This window comes from Oncorhynchus mykiss, chromosome 12, assembly GCF_013265735.2.
Source record: "Oncorhynchus mykiss isolate Arlee chromosome 12, USDA_OmykA_1.1, whole genome shotgun sequence".
In the NCBI taxonomy this organism is placed as follows: domain Eukaryota; kingdom Metazoa; phylum Chordata; class Actinopteri; order Salmoniformes; family Salmonidae; genus Oncorhynchus; species Oncorhynchus mykiss.
The window spans coordinates 21,791,253-21,806,099 of record NC_048576.1 but is presented as its reverse complement, the minus strand read 5'-3'; the positions used below and the strand labels follow the sequence as shown (position 1 = coordinate 21,806,099).

The following is a 14,847-nucleotide window of genomic DNA, read 5'->3' as shown; positions in this document are numbered from 1 at the left end:
TTAGGCTATACTTGAATTTCAACAGAACTTCATGGACAACAGCTTTTTAAAATAATGTTCTAAACATGTTATGCATGGGTATTGAAACGTTTCATGAAATGTAATGAAAGTTATTTTTTATCAATTCACATTAATTATAATTATTTTACATGTAGGCATCATATACAATTCACTAATGTTATAACATCCTTTCAGATAACATGCAATGACTGGGAAATGAGCCATGTGCCTAAAGTCATACATCAATGACTGCTTTTGAGGAATTAAACATTCCATTATTACGCAAATAAACATGTAATAGAAACAAAGTTCGTAATTTCCCAAGTTAGTGATAAATTATAGAATGTTAAGCACACACAGGGTATTTGTTACTATCTTTGATATCCAACTATGAACAGAGTTCAACATGGTGTCAATAATGGTGTATTATAACATTCACCAAAATAGTTCGGGTCGTCCTATTTAGCCATGAACGACTCACTGGTGCTTAAGAAACGGGGCTATACATGAGGCATCAGTTTAGGCGAGGGTCGTACGCCAAAGTATAATCCGCTTATTCCCGAGCGTCTGAAGACCAATGTGGCAATCAAAATTATTAACAGAAAAAGGGCGCCGCCGGATTGTTTTGAGAAGTTCTTGCCCCGGGAACTGGACATTCTTGCATCCCTAAACCACCGCAACATCGTCAAGACCTTCGAGATCTTCAGAAGGCAAGGTGTACATGATTATGGAGCTGGGTGTGCAAGGGGACCTACTGGAGTTCATCAAATTCAGGGGTGCCTTGCCTGAAGATTTCACCAGAAAACTGTTCAAACAGCTGTCAGTTGCAATAAAATTCCCACACGCCCTAGATGTTGTTCATAGAGACTTGAAATGTGAAAACCTGCTATTGGACCAAGACTTTAATCTCCAAGTGTCAGACTTTGGTTTCGCCAGGAGGATCAAATATGAGGATGGACAAATGATTCTCAGCAAAACGTTCTGTGGCTCTGCAGCCTATGCATCACCAGAGGTATTACAGGGGGTCCCATACAACCCCAAAGTGTATGACGTTTGGAGTATGGGGGGTCATTCTATTCCCTATGATGACTCCAATATCAAAAAGATGCTGAAGATTCAGAAAGAGCATCGCATTGATTTCCCACACAGCAAAGCTGTCCCAACAAAGTACAAAGGCTTGATATATCGCATGCTTAACAACAATGTGGCCCAGAGGGTAGAGATTGACGATGTCCTTGAGCATGTATGGGTGCAGTCCAAATCACATGATGGTAGTATGAGACGGGAAGATGGGCCTTCCACATCGGAACATCCCTGCTGATTCCTGATGTTGAAGTCCTGGATTTATTCCACTTGAATAGTTCATAATAAATGGAACATACATATTTGTCAAGAAGAACCATATAGACTTCGTTACATTTTTAGATGTCGAGTCTGCTATGACAATGGTGAGTGTCAACATTTGGGATTTACAACAAGGCAATTTTTAGGTTGAGGACTGAAAGATTAGATTGCAGAAAAAGGCATACAATAGAGGCTTACATTTGAACATATTAACAAACAAAAAAAATCAACAAAGCCTCGTAACATTCACCAAGATTAAAATAACATCAGCCTAGGCTATGTACAATTATATCATCTCTTTGGATCCCACATATTGTAAGTTATCCAGTCTTGGAAGGCTTCTAACACAGTACATACTATGCATTTCTGTCCAACACCCTAAAAACAGTAATGACCTGAGTTTTCCAATTATCCTTGAATTCAGAGTTGGTATTATGAGCCCTTCATTGTGCACAGACTGTTCCAGCCATAAAAGGCAAGTCCATAAAATCCAGGGGGAGGGCCTGAGGTGGGTTAGAAAGAAACATGGCCGGTAATTTGCTTGATGACAACTTGCTTTAAACATGTAAGAGTTCACTTCCTCAAGACAACCGTTCTCTCTCAGTTTTGCTTTACTCCAGTCAGAAGAAGTCCGATGCTTTCCTCCTCTTGGGAAGCTGCAGTAAGTCGTCTGTGATGGATGCTGGGTCCTGGGAGGCGGGGGTCCTAGCTTTGCTTGGTGTCGGAGTGCCTGAGGGAGTGGCTGGACCACCCAGGGGGGTCTTGGAGCCTGCTCCTCTGTGTGTGGGTGATGGTGTGTAGCTTGCCCTTAGAGCTTTGTCTGTGTATTTGCTGGAGGTGCGGTTTACAAGCCTCTGAAGGGCAGGGGTCAATGCTGGGCTCAGGCCTTTTGGGGTGAGACTGAAAGACAGAAATTAGGTTTAAAATAAAAAAAGCATTTTAAAAGGACTAATAATTTTATATAACAAGAGGTCATAGAATTGAGCTATGAAAAAACATGAGGTTTTGCAAATACAAAGATCAAAGCAATTTAGTTAAATAAAACTTCAATCCGTTTTTACCTTGCCAGGTTTTCTGTGACCTTTCGCAATGCTTCTTGCTTCTTTGCCCGGTTTTTGGCGGCAGCCTCATTGGCCATCTTCAAACCCAACCTCTCTCTTCTTCCTGGTTCTGGAATCTGTGTGTCAGATTATCTCAGGTTAAGACACTACTCTGAACAAAAAACATTTTTTTTGGGGGGGGGGGGGGGGGGGGGGGGGGGGGGCGGGGGGCAGCCATTGGCTTGTACCTTAAATGATGGGCCGATGTTCCTCTCTTGAAACGGTGAGTCAGACCCATCCAGGCGAAAGGGGGTGCTCTCTATCTCACCCCAGGTCATCAGGGGGGACTCAGCCATACCTGGTAGGACCATATCAGGTTAGGGGAGTTTAGTTTTTATGCAGTTGGGAAAGTTTTATGGAAGCCTCTCTAACAGCACCAAATGTTGGAAAAACATCTATTCTTAAATAACTAAGTATTTCTGATAATTATTTAGTTGTTGAGAATATTGAAAGTGATCTTGAATATAACTACTTACCTGGGGAAGGGCAAGGAGTTCCTTCAAACCCATATCCATTCACGTTAGGGGAATCCTGGGCATTAAGTTCTTTGCCATCTGGGCCTACTTTACCCTGTTTGAACTGGAGATAAACACTCAGTCAGATAAATCATTCAGGATCAATCCATTTAATTTGATCTTTAGATACCATGACCTTCCTCTACTTTAAAACCCTTGACTAAAAATAGGATACAACCATTTACTTAAAACCAATAACTTGTCAGGAAAGCACTTTACCTGTGCATTGAGGGCTGCAGCCTGTTGAAGCTGGCATTTGTTAAGGGCTTTGCTGAAGGGGTCTCCCACAAAGCGAGTGTTCTTGTGAATCACCTCCCTGGGTTTCTTGAAGAGTGTGTCATCATCTTGGACACCTTATTAAAAAAGATCATGAAGGTGTTCAACTCAACTTATACAACGTCAAATAATTCATCATGTACAGTGCCTTCAGAAAGTATTCACAGCCCTGGACTTTTTCCACATTTTGTTGTGCAGCACGAATTTAAAAATAATTAAATTGAGATTTGCCATCACTGGCCTTACACACAATACCCCATAATGTCAACGTGGAATTATGCTTTTAGATATTTCTACAAATTAATTTAAAATGAAAACATGAAATGTCTTGAGTCAACAAGTATTCAACCCATTTGTTATGGCAAGCTAAAAATAAGTTCAGGAGTAAAAATTTGCAATAATAGTGTTGAACATTATTTTTGAATGACTACCTCATCTCTGTACCCCACACAATTACAATTATATCTAAGGTCCCTTAGTCGAGCAGTGAATTTCAAACACAGATTCAACCACGAAGACCAGGGACGTTTTCCAATGCCTCGCATTAGCATCAAAGTAAACATAATGCAAAACTACAAATCCCTGCACGTCATCTCTTGCACGTCATCTCTTTTTTTAAAAGTGCACAAGACAGTTAAAAAACCTCTTCAGGATTGGTGGGTCCCCTGTGGGACGGTTGAGCCAATGTAGGCTAATGCGATTAGCATGAGGTTGTAAGTAACAAGAACATTTCCTAGGACATAGACGTATCTGATATTGGCATAAAGCTTAAATTCTTGTTACTCTAACTGCACTGTCCAATTTACAGTAGCTATTACAGTGAAATAATACCATGTTATTGTTTGAAGAGAATGCACAGTTTTGAACATGAAAAGTTAATAATAAACAAATTAGGCACATTTGGGTAGTCTTAATACATTTTGAACAGAAATACAATGGTTCATTGGATCAGTCGTAAACAGTGCACACACTGCTGCCAAAATCTAAATTGCACCTGGGCTGGAATAATACATTATACCCTCTCGCATTTCAAAGATGGTACAAAACATTTATTTTATTACGTTTTTTTTCTTCTTTGTATTATCTTTTACCAGATCTAATGTGTTATATTCTCCTACATTCCTTTCACATTTCCACAAACTTCAAAGTGTTTCCTTTCAAATGGTACCAAGAAAATGCATATCCTTGCTTCAGGGCCTGAGCTACAGGCAGTTAGATTTGGCTATGTCATTTTAGGCGAAAATTTAAAAAAAGGGTCCGATCCTCTTAACAGAATTATCAATTTAAAGAAATGTAGCCAATTGAATCATTACTATTTTTAACTAACATTAGATAGTTAATCAAGAGATTATTACCTTTGCTTTGATTCGGCAGTCTCACCCAGCTCATCATGGCATTTGTAGTTCTTTATGATAGCCACAGTAGCAGCTAATTTTCATTTCATTTTTGGGATTTAAATACAGGCAAATATATTGATAAGTCACCTTGTCTTAGAGAGATTTACACGGTTATCAAAACGTCACGCCAGGGTAAGCCTAAACAAAACACCGCCCTTATTTGAAGTGTTTCTAAAATCCCCTATGGGAAAAATGAATGGTGAAAAAATTATTGGAACCATTTCCGTTTGACCGCTAGGTTTTATAGGTATTATGATTCCTACTGTGGTACTTTATTGCTAAAACAACTTGAATTGTCCTGATGGTTCTCTCTTTGAAGCTATGTTTTTATTTGTACTGGTCAAGCAACAACTGAATGAGACAAAACTTTTTGGTTGTACTCAAGACACTAGCACCTCTAATCCAGTAGATTTTACTTCTAGCTTTTTTTGCTTGCACTGTTGTGTTTCATGGTACGTCATTGTATATTTTGTACATTTTGTACTATTTAATGAAGCTGCCAGTTGAGGACTCTGTTTCTCAACCTAGACACTAATGTACTTGTCCTCTTGCTCAGTTGTGCACCGGGGCCTCCCACTCCTCTTTCTATTCTGGTCAGAGCCAGTTTGCGCTGTTCTGTGAAGGGAGTTGTACACAGCGTTGTACGAGATCTTCAGTTTCTTGGCAATTTCTCACATGGAATAGCCTTCATTTCTCAGAACAAGAATAGACTGACGGGTTTCATAAGAAAGTAATTGGTTTCTGGACATTTTGAGCCTGTAATCGAACCCACAAATGTTGATGTTCCAGATACTCAACTAGTCTAAAAAAGGCCAGTTTTATTGCTTCTTTAATCAGAATAACAGTTTTCAGCTGTGCTAACATAATTGCAAAAGAGTTTTCTAAATGATCAATTAGCCTTTTTAAAATTATGATATTGGATTAGCTAACACAACGTGCCATTGGAAGACAGGAGTGATGGTTGATGGTTGCTGATAATGGGCCTATACACCTATTTAGATATTCCATTAAAAATCTGCCGTTTCCAGCTACAATAGTAATTTACAACATTAACAATGTCTACACTGTATTTCTGATAAATTTGATGTTATTTTAAATGGACAAAAATTGTTTAGCTTTTCTTTCAAAAACAATGACATCTCTAAGTGACCCTAAACTTTTGAACGGTAGTGTATGTAAATGAGATATGTCTGCATTTCAATTTAAATACATTTTTCTTGAGCGGATGGTCATAATTGCAAATAATTTGTCGACAGTAAATTGACCACAAGAAGCCGAAACAGGTATGAAACACAGCTAAACCCCTCAAACCTTGCTTACATTTGTATACGATCACGTCTCTCTTATGTGAGGGAATACTTGAACAGATTTCATGAATTAAAATCACTGATTATGATTATGTTGTTCTCAATTTATTACGTCCAACAACAAAAAAACACAATCGTTTTTTTTTGCTCAGAAAACTTGGGGGACCAAATAAAACCACCCACAGGGACAAATTTGGCCTGGGCCGCCAGTTGAGGAACCCTGGTCTATAGTATAGTGTTTGTATGTGTGACTTCGTGGCTTTATGCACCCTATTCAAACCACATTATAATCAAGCAAGATAACAGGTACGTTTATCATGCAGGAAAATAATTGTTTGGCTCATCCTCACCCTCTGGATAGTACATAAGGGCATTCTTTGCTTTGTACTCCCAGGTCTCCAGTCCTGCCTTTACGCACTCAAGGGCCTGCTTCTCAGATGACGGAAGTGCAAGGTTTTCTTCATGTCGCTAAAAATCAGAAACATGCTGTTATAACATATCTGTTCATTGAAGGAGAAAATATAATTGTTTTCAACTCCTGAAATAACACCCTAGGAGCATTACATACTACAGCATTTGAGTAGTGTGCAATTCACATGTGATCAAATGAGAGATTATGGCAAGTGTACCTGTTTAAATTCAGCCTCTGCCTCATACAGCCACGCATGCCTCAATTTTTCCTTGTCTTCTGCCAGAACCATGATCTGCTCAAAGGATGCATTATCCTCGCTTGTGTTCTTAGCCAAGAAGCGATCAAGACAGGGCAGCTCTTTCTCTTCCTCGTCTCCTTCCTTGTTCACTACAAACACACAACATCAAAAAACACAGGGTGTACATCTTACTGCTGTAATTGAGTTCTTTACATAGCACTATATAAGAAATCAACGACAAATTACCACTAGATCATAACAGCTGGAAGACCTATATTCTAAATAGTCTTGAGAGCCATTGTAAAGTTGGGTGTCCTTAAGCTAAGCATACATTATATGACAACAAAAATCTTTAAATTGGGGGAGCAGTTACATTATGCGAACTCTCGGCAAAATCTTGTAATCCTAAAGTCTGCAATTGGTGTGCTCATATGACATGAGTTTGCTTACTTACGGGCGCTTTCCAACAATGCAGAGAGAAAGAAAATAGAGAAATAATAGAAAAGTAAAACACGCAATAGTAACAAATACACAGCGAGTAATGATAACTTGGCTATATACAAGGGGTACCAGTACCAAGTCGATGTGCTGGAGTACAAGGTAAATGAGGTAGATATGTACATATAACCAGGAATAAGTGGCAGATAATGAAGTAGCAGCAGCGTATGTGAGGAATCAAAAGTTAGTGCTAAAAGGGTTAATGCAGATAGTTAAATAGTTAACCAAATAGCTACCCGGACTAACTATTTAGCAGTCTTATGGGATGGCTTGGGAGTACAAGCTGTCCAGGGTCCTGTTGGTTCCAGCCTTGGTGCATCAGTACCGCTTGTCATGCGGTAGTAGAGAAAACAGTCTATGACTTGGGTGGCAGGAGTCTGACAATTTTTAGGGGTTTCCTCTGACACCGCCTGGTATAGAGGTCCTGGATGGTAGGTAGCTCAGTGATGTACTGGGCCCCGTACACACTACCCTCTGTAGCGCCTTGCAGTTGCCATACCAAGCAGTGATGCTGCCAGTCAAGATGCTCTCAATGGTGTAGCTGTATAACTTTTTGAGGATCTGAGGGCCCATGCCAAATCGTTTCAGCCTCCTGAGGGGGCAAAGGTGTTGTCGTGCTCTCTTCATGACTGCGTTGGTGTATGTGGACCACGATAGATTCTTAGTGATGTGGACACAGAGGAACTTGAAGTTCGACCCGCTCCACTACAGCACCGTTGATGTGGATGGGGGGGCGTGTTCTGCCCTCTTCCTCCTATAGTCCATGATCAGCTCCTGTCAAGTATAGACACTTGACAGCTGGTCAGCGCACCCCTTCACTACACAAGATACCAGACATTTTTGGTCGTATGTCAGAATTATTTTTTTATTTTTTATATAAAAAATAAATAAATCAGGACCTAATATGCTTATCAGGAAAGCGCAAGAACCCAAATCGCACATCTTTCAATCGCTCACATTATGCGACCTACAACGTCTTGGTCGGCACCTACGACTTTTAGGATTTACCTGTGATCCCAGAAATTAGTTGTGGATCGCAAATCATTGCAAAATCAAATTTTTAAATTGTGAAAGGTGTGGTTAACTTTAGACAGAGTAGTGGCATTTTCAGTCACCCTGGTGAACAGGAACTTACCCACATCTGTTCCTTTCTTGTTTTTGCCCAGTACAGAAGAGGGAGACCCAGGACGACCCTCTGGTGTCTCAAAGGAAGCTGGAGTAACATCTAAACAAACCAGTGGGTGGCATATTATTATGGCACCACTGCTGCATTCATAGACAACCAGTACATTATGTGGAAAAGAGTTTCCTTGACACAATTTACTTATCACCTTACTCACATGGGGCAGTGGAGCGTGGTGTGGACTTGGCTAAAGATGACCCATACTTAATGGATATTTCCCGCATCTTCCCAAGATCCCCATTTTCCTCAGCTTCGAGGTAGTCCTTCTGTGCATGTAACTTGGTCACATCTGGGAAAAAGTCCCTCTGGATGATCTTCTCTAAACTCTGTTGAAAGTCATACAAAACAGACAAGTTAGGAAGACATCGGCAACTATCAACAAGGCCTAGCCTTTAACACACACAGCACATACTAAACAATGCGGTTGTATGTATAACATCACCACTGTGTTTGTTAAATCACATTTATCTGTATTGACCTTAACTTAGATTTGCAGCAACACTGTAAACCTACTGTATTATTAGACAGCTGCAGGTAGGCTAAAATGAGCACTGGCTAACTAGCTAGGTTAGCTGCCTGTTCCACAACGTTAACGTTACCTCTATGTAGTTTTCTTCATCGAGAACCTTTCGGTTTGTTTTCTTTGTTTCCTCGGGTGGCTGTCGAAGAGCAACTGTTGTGACAGGATTGGATGGGACAAGGGTTCCAGACATCAGCGCCTTTCCAAATCCTTCCATTGTCGGTCGCTAGAAGAAGTTAGCGAAATGGTCTCTGGTGGCCTTGACTTCTCTGTTAGCTAGCAAGCCAAACAAAACCTTGCTGAATGTAAATAATTCCGTTATAAACTAAAAAGAGCCTCTGAAAATAGAAGCGTATGAATACCTTAATTTAATTCACGTAGTTATATCAATAGTTCTTAGTTGACGTTTTGCTAATCAAGGAACGTCATTGGGATAATGTACACGCGTGACGTCACCAGAAATGTCTGGCGTTTTTAGAATTAATCTAGCCTCATTATTGCATTGGATGCAAAGTATCCAAAAATGTCTTCACGATGGACATATCCGACATAATATTCTAGTTTTCCAGGTTTCGCACACTAAATGCTGTTCTTTTTTGTCGCCTCCACTTCGCTCTTCGGTTTTTAAACCACACCTATCGAAATCAAATCAAATTAAGCTACATTGACTACACGTTTTAAACGTAATAAAACAAACTGATTTAAAAGCGGACAAAAAGAAACACGTAGCTGCCTACCTCTACTCGCTCTTCGTGTAAATGAGTACTCAGTGCTAGTTTTTCCCGCGTCTTCACATCTGGATACTGGTTCTGAAGGAACAGCTCTTCCAGAGCGTCCAGCTGATCCTCGGTGAATATGGTGCGGTGTCGCCGGGTGCGCCTCTGGACCTGACTGAAGGACTGCTCCTCTCTGTGGGTATTTCCTCCTGGCCTGCATGGCTCCGGAAACATTCTTCTGGACCATGCATATTGGCATGCTGAATTAAAATAACTTTACATGTAAGTGTTTTTATTTTTGAATAATATTTTTTTCTCACAACAAACATACACATACGAACAACAACTTACAAATTTACATTTAAGTGTTTTAGGCACATTGATTTAAAGAACATTGATTTCAGATCAAAGCATGAACATATAGGCCTTCATGGCTAATGGGAAAAACAACTGAACTGCTTTAAACATCATCATTAAACAAACATATATTGCGAGAGTAAAATGAAGCGTGATCCTAGTGTCAAAATTGTCATAGGTTTAAGTCTTACTTTCAGGAGGATAGTCAGCCTGGAACACCTCTCCGCAGTGGGAGCAGTAGCAGCAGCATGAACAGGTGTGCTGTGGATGTTCTATGTGGCTCCCAGCAGTAATACTCTCTGATCTTGCTCCATCCTCACTTGGTACAGGGTTGTGGGTGGCACCAGACTGCCTACTCTCCTCACTGTTACTTGGAAATCTGTTCAGTATACTGTCAATGGTGAATGGAAACTTCTGTCTCTCCATCCTACTTGACCCTTCCATGACAAGCTTTCTGCCCAAAGAATTCACTTGAAATTCAAACTAGTGTTTAAAGTGCCAGCCAAGGCATCCAGTTAATGCATCTGTGCTCAACGACAGACCCACTCGTTCTCATTTTATAAGAGAAATTTAACAAAGAAAAAGAGAAAGCAAAAAACATAATCCGCCTATAGACCAGACACATATAAAATGTTTGAAACTTAATTCCCAACTAATCTGGGCAGTTTGGTGAGGGTGTTAGGGGGGGATGGGAGATTCAGCTAATCTGGCCCCATTGCTTTGCTTTCTGAAAAATAAATCAGATTTCACTGTATTAAATTAGGGGTACAGAGCTTCTAAGATCCTTATTGTTGTGGTTTTAGAGAAAGAGATTGCTTGGTATTAGAAACATGGACTTATAGATGAACCTTTTGGTGTGACCAAGGACCTATTGGGGATTTGCCCCTGAATTCCTTTCTTCACAACACTTGCAGTCCTCGTTTGTTTGAGTTCACCATCAAAATTCACACAGTTCTATTTATTTTCTATACATTTAGAGGGATTCACCATTTAAATACAAAACACAACAGCAGAGTTTATATCCCTAGTTTTCAATCAATCTGAATCATACAGTTCCAATACGAATACGACTTATTGAGCCTTTGTACAGAGACAATTTAATTTTGTAATTTTTGTTGTCACAGCACCCATCCTCACCACACAAAACACAAGCAGGCTGGGAGTAGCAAGGATCAGCTGCAGAGCAGCCGGCATTCAGCATTTTTCAGCATAACAGCCATTCACAAAGGGAGCATATTCAGAGATGAAACATCAGTCAAAATGTACAGGTATGGATAGCCAAGGCTTCTGACAATCTCTCTTTTAGTATTCGCAGCATGAGTACTGGGCCTTATCTATGAAGTGCAGTCATTCAGTCTGACTTCTCTGACAATGTGCACTGCTGAGGTGAATCTATTACAGGTTGTATTTATTCTCCAACAAATCCTTTGATTTCATATAAGGCAACACACCTTTTTATCAAGGAATTAATGGATTTTCTGAATCTGTCCTAAGCTCCTCAGATAAGGGGCGTTTGAAAACAGATAACAATAAACACCACCACATTCCTTTCACTGGGGTTTAATGGCCAGCAGATTGTTGATGTATAGTTTTTTGAGCTGTTGAGATAGCTATCTCTGGTCTTTGTGATTTTTCAAAGGAAGACATTGTATCACATCCACATTGGTTCAAGGGTGTTAAGTTCATTACCTGGGATTAGTATGATAAAAGCACATTATATTGTTGTTGTCAAAGGCACTATTGGTGTGTAAAAACATAGAATCTGGAAAACATACAAAAAAATGAGAGAACATTTTTGCAGTTTTTCAGCAAAGTACCTGCAATTCTACCCATTTTGTAATTACCTATGCCATGATAATACAATATCTGAGAGAGAATGACTAAACTAATCAATAGGTTTCCCCTGGAGATCAGGGCCCCTGGGGATGTTCCCTGCGTGCCCAGTCGGTATTCAGCCATAACTACTACAAGTTTGGAAAGGCTAGACTAACTACAAATCAAAACATTGTTAGCTGACATGACTAATTGAGTGACTGACATAACAAGAGAAAAAATGCTGATGCACAACCAAATTTCACAACCAAATTTGCTGGTGTATTCTACTCATCTTACTCTCAATAGTAATTTGAGACTCCGTCTGAGTAAAAATATATATACACTGCCGTTCAAAAGTTTGGGGTCACTTAGAAATGTCCTTGTTTATGAAACAAAAGCACATTTCTTGTCCATTAAAATAACATAAAATTGATGTGTAAAACAGTGTAGACATTGTTAATGTTGTAAATGACTATTGTAGTTGGAAACGGCAGATTTAAAAAAAAATTGAATATCTACATACAGTGCCTTGCGAAAGTATTCGGCCCCCTTGAACTTTGCGACCTTTTGCCACATTTCAGGCTTCAAACATAAAGATATAAAACTGTATTTTTTTGTGAAGAATCAACAACAAGTGGGACACAATCATGAAGTGGAACGAAATTTATTGGATATTTCAAACTTTTTTAACAAATCAAAAACTGAAAAATTGGGCGTGCAAAATTATTCAGCCCCTTTACTTTCAGTGCAGCAAACTCTCTCCAGAAGTTCAGTGAGGATCTCTGAATGATCCAATGTTGACCTAAATGACTAATGATGATAAATACAATCCACCTGTGTGTAATCAAGTCTCCGTATAAATGCACCTGCACTGTGATAGTCTCAGAGGTCCGTTAAAAGCGCAGAGAGCATCATGAAGAACAAGGAACACACCAGGCAGGTCCGAGATACTGTTGTGAAGAAGTTTAAAGCCGGATTTGGATACAAAAAGATTTCCCAAGCTTTAAACATCCCAAGGAGCACTGTGCAAACGATAATATTGAAATGGAAGGCGTATCAGACCACTGCAAATCTACCAAGACCTGGCCGTCCCTCTAAACTTTCAGCTCATACAAGGAGAAGACTGATCAGAGATGCAGCCAAGAGGCCCATGATCACTCTGGATGAACTGCAGAGATCTACAGCTGAGGTGGGAGACTCTGTCCATAGGACAACAATCAGTCGTATATTGCACAAATCTGGCCTTTATGGAAGAGTGGCAAGAAGAAAGCCATTTCTTAAAGATATCCATAAAAAGTGTCGTTTAAAGTTTGCCACAAGCCACCTGGGAGACACACCAAACATGAAGGTGATCTTGTCAGATGAAACCAAAATTTAACTTTTTGGCAACAATGCAAAACATTATGTTTGGCGTAAAAGCAACACAGCTCATCACCCTGAACACATACCCACTGTCAAACATGGTGGTGGCAGCATCATGGTTTGGGCCTGCTTTTCTTCAGCAGGGACAGGGAAGATGGTTAAAATTGATGGGAAGATGGATGGAGCCAAATACAGGACCATTCTGGAAGAAAACCTGATGGAGTCTGCAAAAGACCTGAGACTGGGACGGAGATTTGTCTTCCAACAAGACAATGATCCAAAACATAAAGCAAAATCTACAATGGAATGGTTCAAAAATAAACATATCCAGGTGTTAGAATGGCCAAGTCAAAGTCCAGACCTGAATCCAATCGAGAATCTGTGGAAAGAACTAAAAACTGCTGTTCACAAATGCTCTTCATCCAACCTCACTGAGCTCGAGCTGTTTTGCAAGGAGGAATGGGAAAAAATGTCAGTCTCTCGATGTGCAAAACTGATAGACATACCCCAAGCGACTTACAGCTGTAATCGCAGCAAAAGGTGGCGCTACAAAGTATTAACTTAAGGGGGCTGAATAATTTTGCACGCCCAATTTTTCAGTTTTTGAATTGTTAAAGTTTGAAATATCCAATAAATGTCAATCCACTTCATGATTGTGTCCCACTTGTTGTTGATTCTTCACACAAAAAATACAGTTTTATATCTTTATGTTTGAAGCCTGAAATATGGCAAAAGGTCGCAAAGTTCAAGGGGGCTGAATACTTTCGCAAGGCACTGTAGGTGTACAGAGGCCCATTATCAGAAACCATCACTCCTGTGTTCCAACGGTATGTTGTGTTAGCTAATCCAAGTTTTTCATTTTAAAAGTCGAATTGATCGTTATAAAACCCTTTTGCAATTATGTTAGCACAGCTGAAAACTGTGCTAACTAAAGAAGCAATACAACTGGCCTTCTTTAGACTAGTTGAGTATCTGTAGCATTAGCATTTGTGGGTTCGATTACAGGCTCAAAATGGCCAGAAACAAAGAACTTTCTTCTGAAACTCGTCAGTCTATTCTTGTTCTGAGAAATGAAGGCTTTCCATGTGAGAAATAGCCAAGAAACTGAAGATCTCGTACAACTCCCTTCACAAAACAGCACAAACTGCCTCTAACCAGAATAGAAAGAGGAAAACTGAGCAAGAGGAGAAATACATGAGTGTCCTCAACTGCCAGCTTAATTAAATACATGAATACATTAAATACGCAAAACACCAGTCTCAACGTCAACAGTGAAGAGGCGACTCCGAAATGCTTGCCTTTGTTGTTAACTGACCTGAAATTTTTGTCTAAAATGACATACCCAAATCTAACTGCCGTTGTAAGTAACAGAAATAGCTCAGGACCTGAAGCAAGGATATGCATATTCTTGATACCATTTGAAAGGAAACACTTTGAAGTTTGTGGAAATGTGAAATTAATATAGGAGAATAACACATTAGATCTGGTAAAAGATAATACAATGAAAAAAAACATGTTTTGTTTGTTCCATCATCTATGAAATGCAAGAGATAGGCCATAATCTGATTTAGGACTCTAGGCACAATTTAGATTTTGTCCACTAGATGGGAACAGTGTAGTGCAGTTTTAGACTGATCCAATGAACCATTGTATTTCTGTTCAAAATGTTCAAAATGTTGTATCAAGTCTGCCTAAATGTGCCTGATTGGTCAATATATACATTTTCAAGTTTTTGCTACTCTCCTCAAACAATAGCATGGTATGTTTTCACTGTAAAAGCTACTGTAAATTGGACAGTGTAGTTAGA

The 14,847-nt window shown here is 39.7% G+C and overlaps 1 protein-coding gene and 1 pseudogene across 3 annotated transcripts; one reads left to right on the top strand and one right to left on the bottom strand.

Annotated features, from left to right (window-relative positions):
• Nucleotides 1-110: 110 nt before the first annotated feature.
• On the bottom strand, nucleotides 111-9,755 carry LOC110537195 (splicing factor ESS-2 homolog). 3 transcript variants are annotated; one of them, XM_036937202.1, is made up of 12 exons: nucleotides 9,528-9,666; nucleotides 9,153-9,425; nucleotides 8,870-9,016; nucleotides 8,428-8,596; nucleotides 8,223-8,312; nucleotides 6,569-6,738; nucleotides 6,290-6,407; nucleotides 3,179-3,312; nucleotides 2,921-3,023; nucleotides 2,633-2,742; nucleotides 2,406-2,521; nucleotides 111-2,244 (listed from the first exon to the last, which is right to left on the bottom strand). In XM_036937202.1, the coding sequence occupies exons 3-12, from the start codon at nucleotides 9,005-9,007 to the stop codon at nucleotides 1,965-1,967; spliced, it is 1,428 nt and encodes a 475-aa protein (XP_036793097.1). In that variant the 5' UTR covers nucleotides 9,008-9,016; nucleotides 9,153-9,425; nucleotides 9,528-9,666; the 3' UTR covers nucleotides 111-1,964. The 3 variants fall into 3 exon arrangements, with proteins under 3 accessions (XP_036793097.1, XP_036793095.1, XP_021478721.1); XM_036937200.1 differs by lacking the exon at nucleotides 9,153-9,425 and having other exon boundaries at nucleotides 9,528-9,755; XM_021623046.2 differs by having other exon boundaries at nucleotides 8,870-9,425; nucleotides 9,528-9,681.
• On the top strand, nucleotides 469-1,407 carry LOC110537196 (annotated as a pseudogene).
• Nucleotides 9,756-14,847: the final 5,092 nt, after the last annotated feature.

Bases quoted from the DNA above. Each gene is read 5' to 3' on its own strand.
- LOC110537195 (XM_036937200.1), bottom strand. From the start codon at position 9,740: ATGTTTCCGGAGCCATGCAGGCCAGGAGGAAATACCCACAGAGAGGAG. The intron at 8,597-8,869 runs GTAACGTTAACG...GACTTTCAACAG, and splicing joins ATGAAGAAAACTACATAGAG to AGTTTAGAGAAGATCATCCA. The intron at 3,313-6,289 runs GTGAGGATGAGC...TTTTTTAATAAG, and splicing joins CCTTATGTACTATCCAGAGG to GTGTCCAAGATGATGACACA.